The sequence below is a fragment of the Lactuca sativa genome, chromosome 2, assembly GCF_002870075.4.
Source record: "Lactuca sativa cultivar Salinas chromosome 2, Lsat_Salinas_v11, whole genome shotgun sequence".
Lineage (NCBI taxonomy): Eukaryota > Viridiplantae > Streptophyta > Magnoliopsida > Asterales > Asteraceae > Lactuca > Lactuca sativa.
This window is the reverse complement of record NC_056624.2, coordinates 125,117,006-125,123,507: the sequence shown is the minus strand read 5'-3', so window position 1 is coordinate 125,123,507 and position 6,502 is coordinate 125,117,006. Positions and strand designations below refer to the sequence as shown.

At 32.4% G+C, this 6,502-nt stretch overlaps 1 protein-coding gene across 1 annotated transcript; it reads left to right on the top strand.

The window, feature by feature from the left end:
- Window positions 1–690: 690 nt before the first annotated feature.
- LOC111898609 (beta-amyrin 28-monooxygenase) lies at window positions 691–4,854 on the top strand. Its single transcript, XM_023894505.3, has 4 exons — window positions 691–1,325; window positions 1,624–2,079; window positions 2,153–2,340; window positions 4,375–4,854. Exons 1-4 carry the CDS (start codon window positions 827–829, stop codon window positions 4,672–4,674), a joined length of 1,443 nt encoding a protein of 480 aa, XP_023750273.1. The 5' UTR covers window positions 691–826; the 3' UTR covers window positions 4,675–4,854.
- The last annotated feature ends 1,648 nt before the right edge of the window (window positions 4,855–6,502 follow it).

The window sequence follows — 6,502 nt, the reverse complement described above, 5'->3', positions numbered from 1 at the left end:
CAATCCGAAACATGATGTTACATGAATAGTATAACACCATATTTGGTGTAATACTATTCATATCCCCCAAAATGGGGGAATAAATAGGTGAGGGTTGGAGAAGAATGGAGGAAAAAATGGAGAATGGAAAAGGGTTGGAGATGCTCTTAGAGATGAGCAAAACTAATAAAATAACTATCCTCTCTAATAAATGAATGTTTTTTCTAACACATGTCAATCTCTAATAAGTTTTGACACTTGCCATTTTGTGATATTTTTTTAAATAAATAATATCCACATGTCAATTTATGTTTTTTTTTTTTTTTCAAATTATAAAATTAAAAAGTCACATAATCTAATACTTATATATATAAAGTATCAAATGTAATAAATATTATAATAAATTGCAATTAATATGTTACTATATTTCTTATTTCAAAATTTTATTATAAAAAATACTTATTATTTAAATTTTAATATTTTATTTTTTCTTTAATCAACATGTATAATACATAGATTTTACATTTAGTGTGAAATATATAATAAATAACTTTTGTATTCTTAGCAAGTGAGATGTCCCACTACCCATCATTAAGGATGCCACAACATGATTTTCACATGTACATAGCAAGATTCTCAAAAAGATTGTTCAAAGATCATCATTTTGAAAATGATTTACAATTTATCATACTGATATTATGGCTCTCTTTCTCTTTTATTTTTTCCACCATACATATATTATATATTATATTAGATTATATTTGTCATACGCATATACATGCTATATCACCACGTTAACTTCTCCATGCGCACTTGATGTTCTTCAAAATCAGTGCGAAAACGAATCATGATTCAATTTCTACCACTGATTCTTCTCCTGTTCATTGTTTCATACATTCTTGCGATACTTTACTGGAACCGAAAATCTGGAAAAAGCGAAATCAATCTTCCACCAGGAAGCTTCGGATGGCCGTTCATCGGAGAATCTCTATCTCTACTCCGAGCAGGTTGGGCAGGAACTCCGGAGAAATTCGTTAAAGAACGGATCGAGAAACACGGTAGTCCTTTAGTCTTCAAGACGTCGTTGCTTGGCGACCGTATAGCAGTGGTCTGTGGTCCTGCCGGCAACAAATTTCTGTTCGGGAACGAGAACAAGCTGGTGGCGGCGTGGTGGCCGACGCCGGTGAGGAAGCTTTTCGGCAGGTGCTTGATTACAATCCGTGGCGATGAAGCAAAATGGATGAGGAAGATGCTGTTATCGTATCTAGGTCCTGATGCTTTCGCCACTCACTATGCTGCTACCATGGACATCGTCACCCGTCGCCATATCCAAGTTCACTGGCAAGGTAATTAAACTATTCTGTTATACCTTAACTCTTACCATATCGAAGTTGTTCAATAATCGATGAAGTTAAATGAATGAATTTATCATCATCATCATCATCAATACGAAATTACACGATCAACGAATACAAAATCTGTTCAGATTGTGAATTTGTACCCTGGTTTTCTCAACGCGTTTGAAATTTCGAAAACCAATCTGTGATTTTACCAATTTGTTGCATTTCGATTGCTCAATTGAAGTCGAAGAACTATTTTACCCATGTGTTCATGTCTAATTATGATTTAACTTTTCCGATGAAGGGAAGGAGGAGGTGAACGTATACAAAACTGTTAAACTATACGCCTTTGAGCTCGCCTGTCGTTTATTTCTAAGCCTTGAAGATCCAAATCATATCGCAAAACTCGGTTCTCTGTTCAACGTGTTCTTAAAAGGCATCATCGAGCTACCAATAGACATCCCAGGAACACGATTTTACAGCTCGAAGAAAGCAGCAGCAGCTATCAGGAAAGAACTAATGGCGATTATCAAAGAGAGAAGAACAGATTTGAAAGAAGGAAAAGCATCGTCTTCACAAGACCTCCTGTCACATTTGCTTACATCTTCGGATGAAAATGGCAGGTTTTTAACTGAGATGGAGATTGCAAACAACATCTTGTTGTTACTCTTTGCTGGGCATGATACTTCTACTGTATCTATCACGTTGGTTATGAAGAGTCTTGGTGAATACCCTGATGTTTATGAGAAGGTGTTGAAAGGTTAGTTGTCTTCTTTGATTATGATTAATTGATTATGTTGAGAAATAGAGATGAAAATGGGATTTGTTTACAGAGCAATTGGAGGTTTCAAAGGGAAAAGTAGAAGGGGAAATGCTGAAATGGGAAGATGTACAGAAGATGAGATACTCATGGAATGTTGTTTGTGAAGTGATGAGAATTAATCCGCCTGTTCTTGGATCGTTTCGAGAGGCTCTTGTGGATTTCGAGTATGCAGGTTACACAATTCCCAAAGGATGGAAGGTATGAAATTACGCGAATGGTCCCTATGGTTTAGGGTAATTTATGTGTTTGGTCCCTAACTTATTTTTTTTAACCAGAAAAGTCTCTATTGTTTGTTTTTTTTACGTGTTTTGTACTTACTGTTTGTTTTTGTTACGCGTTTGATCTCTATCTTATCTAAAAATACTATTGCTTAAATGGGAAAAAAATGATGGTGTAGGTAAGATAAGGTGAAGGGTGGGGTTGGGGGTGTGTTTATTTAAATAAATCAAAAAATTAATGGTAAAATAATTTTTTTAAGTAAAACATGGACCAATCGCGTAACAAAAACAAACAATAGAATTCTTTCGAGTTAAAAAAATAAGTTAGATACCAAATATGTAAATTAACCTAAACCATAGGGACCATTCGTGTAATTTACTCAACTTAAAACTATTTTATATAAACCCCCTAACTATAATAAAAGCATTATTTATGAGATATGTTTAATAATTCCTTATCTTTTATAGTTTTTAAATAATGAATGGGTTTAAATACCTATAGAGTAGGTAACGGTTTTAAATATGGCCCAAAAACCTCACCCTAGTCGAGCCTCATCCTATTATTCAAAGTATAAAAAATAGAGTAAATTTTACGGTTTTTGTCAATGTTTTAAAAACCGGTTTTTTAGTTGAACCGGTATAGTGACCGGTTCCCGGTTTAACGAGTTCGACCGCCTTGTGAACCGGTTTCTATATTTTTCATGTTTTTTTCTATTTTCCTAAACATACATACATATAAAAATTATAAATTTAATGTTTACAAGTTCAAACATTAAAAATACACATAAAAATAAATTGTAGATGAATCCAAATACATTAAAATAACACTTAACCATAGGTTTTAGTGTTTTATATCAATCCATATACATCAAAAAGAAAATAAAGTATAATACCGAAACGAAATATAGTTTTTGATGAATACAAACACATCAAAAGAATCTATAACATTTATCATATGTTTTTATTTAGAGAAAACTAAATATATTTGAAAAAAATCACCAAAGTTTATAATGTAAATGATTTTTTTTTCATGTGTTTTTATTCTGTTTAACCGGTTCAACCAGTTTATTTTGACCGGTTCAACCGGTTTTTTCTAAAAACCGGCCGGTTCAATCCGGTTCAGAAATCAATGTAAAACCGGTGATAGTTGAATCGCTCCCTCTCCCGGTTTCCGGTTTGACCGGCCGGTTCAAACCGGTTTTTAAAACACTGGTTTTTGTTCACCGAGTATAGCTAAATTTTCACTTTTATTCCAAAATGAATTTTTTTTTTTTTTTTTTTTTTTTTTTTAGTTTTTGTTTGTATTTGATAATGTTTTCTTTTCAATGTTAAAATAAGTATTATTTTGGGAAGACAGGAAAGATAGATATGCTTCGAGACCAAAAATAAATAATCATGTAACTTGAAATATGGACAAAAAAACCTTATAAAAACATTAAATAACACCAATATTGTGTAAAAACTAGAAAATAAATTTTTAAGACCAACACTAAACAAAAAATTTAATTTACTATAAAAACTACAAAAAGGTAAAATAAAAATGCTGTAAACAAGCATAGTACTTTAATTTTTAAATTACAAATTACAAATTACAAAGAAACATATAATGAAATGATATCCAGCCTAGGTGGGTTAGTGTATCAGATTCTATATCCATGTTGGTGTTTACTGAAATATTGCGAGAATGTTTTCGTTTAATTTATTTGTCATTTAAAAGAAGAAACATAATATTTAATTTAAAAATTACAACAAAATAAAATTTGGTCCTAGAAAATTCTCGTTGTAGTTGACGAACAATAAGCCTAAACGATATTTTATTTTATCTAATCTAGATAGCCTATGGATCATTCAAATTTGTTTAAGTTGGCACCACTTAAACCCATCCAAATAGATTAGTTTAATCTATCCAGATGAACTAGTTAAGTCTATATGAACGTATATTTTTATTATACGTAATTTTGAATGATATAAAAACATTTCTTATTGTATATTTGTATTCATTTTACATATTCAGCTATATTGGAGTGTTGTATCAACACATAAAGACGAGGTAAACTTTGAAAACGCAACACAGTTTGATCCATCGAGGTTTGAAGGTGCAGGCCCAATTCCATACACATTTGTCCCGTTCGGAGGGGGTCCAAGGATGTGTTTAGGGAAAGAATTTTCACGATTGGAAGTACTCGTGTTCCTTCACAACATCGTCACAAACTTTAAATGGGACTTGTTAATACCCGATGAGAAAATTGAATATGATCCCATGGCTACTCCTGTAAAGGGGCTTCCTGTACGCCTTCATCCGCATCAAGTTTGAAGAATACAAACATGAATCAATATATGCATGTTGTAAGTTTGTATTTTTACATGTTATGTATTATAGAATCATAGACACTTATTGTAATAGTTGTTTTTACTAAGAAACCGAATCCAAAATTATAATTATAATGTAAAATATAACTAACTAAGAAATAAGATAAATTGTGTTTTGTTTAAATCACTTTTAAACTCTTTCGAAAAAGTTTATATATTCAAGTTTCTATTTTAGTTCATTATCATGAAGATTCTTTTATTAGAAATGAGTTATAATGTTTAAAGAGGAGAATGCAAGGTTCAAACTGATATGTGATAAAATAGATTGTTCGAAAAAGTTTGGTTATGTGGTTGAGTCGAATAATATCATCTAATGCAATTATAATCATAATACCAAAAATCAAACATAATTTTAAAAAATAGTAGTCATTGTCCTACATTTGTTTACTGCTACTTTTCATATTTTCAAAACAATTTGTAATTATATGGTTGCTAATATTTTCTAACATTGTTTCTCAATATACGACATCAAACAAACATTCATAAATTGATCATTTATATTATTGAACTAATATTTTTTTTATCAATATCTTTATGTAATCACGTGTCCAACATTGAAGTTGTAATTTAAATGTAGAGTAAATTACATCGATGGTCCCTGTGGTTTGGGTCAATTTGCACGCTTAGTCCCTAACTTATTTTTTTCACTCGGAAGGTCCTTATAGTATCTTTTTGTTGCGGCTTCAGTCCCTGACAGACATGAAAAGACTATTTTGCCCTGACTAATTTCTTTTTTTAATTTTTTTTATTTCTTGTAAAATTAAATTTATAATTAGAAAAACATAATGGGCCCCATTGTCCATTACTAGTTTACTACTCCACCACACCCACCCTCACCCTCTTCTTCCTTTCTGTCCGACAACTTCTTCTTCTCCGACAAACCAACAAAAAATGGAATACAACCAAATAGAATCAAATCACAGTCAAACTAGAATAAAACCCTAATATCAAATCTGATGAAGCTCAAACCAAATTTAAAGAACCTAGAAACCAGAAAACTGTTTTGCTTCCTGATACATGTAATCAAAACGAACTTGAAATCAAATTCGATGCTAAGACTTGAAAATTCCATGAAATCAAACCCGATTAACTTAGATCCCAAAATCGAACACTTGGACATGAGCCATCGAATCTATAACAGATGAACACAAATCCATAAAATAAAAACTCAGAAAACCCCTAGACCTGCAACTCAATATCGATATGCTCAACACCATCTATATTATTCCCCTAAATATCAAAAACTATCAGCTACTGAACTTCTTAAAGATTACCGATGGATTAAAGCAGACAAAGAACTTCTTAAAGATTCCCGATGGATTAAAGCAGACAAAGAACTTCTAAAAGCTACGACGATGGGTTCGTGGCTTCGTGTTCATCAGTGATTTCAGAAATCGATCGATTCTGAGACTTAGCGTCGGTGGATCTAGAGAAAAAGGCACAAGTCGCCTTGGCTGGATAAATGATTTTACCATCTTCTCTGTTCATCAAATTGTACCTTCTGCTGTATAGGATCGATTTCGCCATCTTCTTCGTTCATCAGATTTCCCCATCTTCTCCGTTCCACTGATTTCGATGGAGGATTTCGAGGCCTCCGATTTCATCTTGTGGGAGCACAAATAAAAACTGATCGTCTCTATTTTTTGTTGCACCGAAGGTTAGATCCGATTGTGGTCATGTGGACAAGAAGGTAACAATGGCGGAGGTGACACCAGAATTGAATCGTAGAAGATATGTTCTCAATTAATTCAATCGCATAGTGGGTGGGTTGA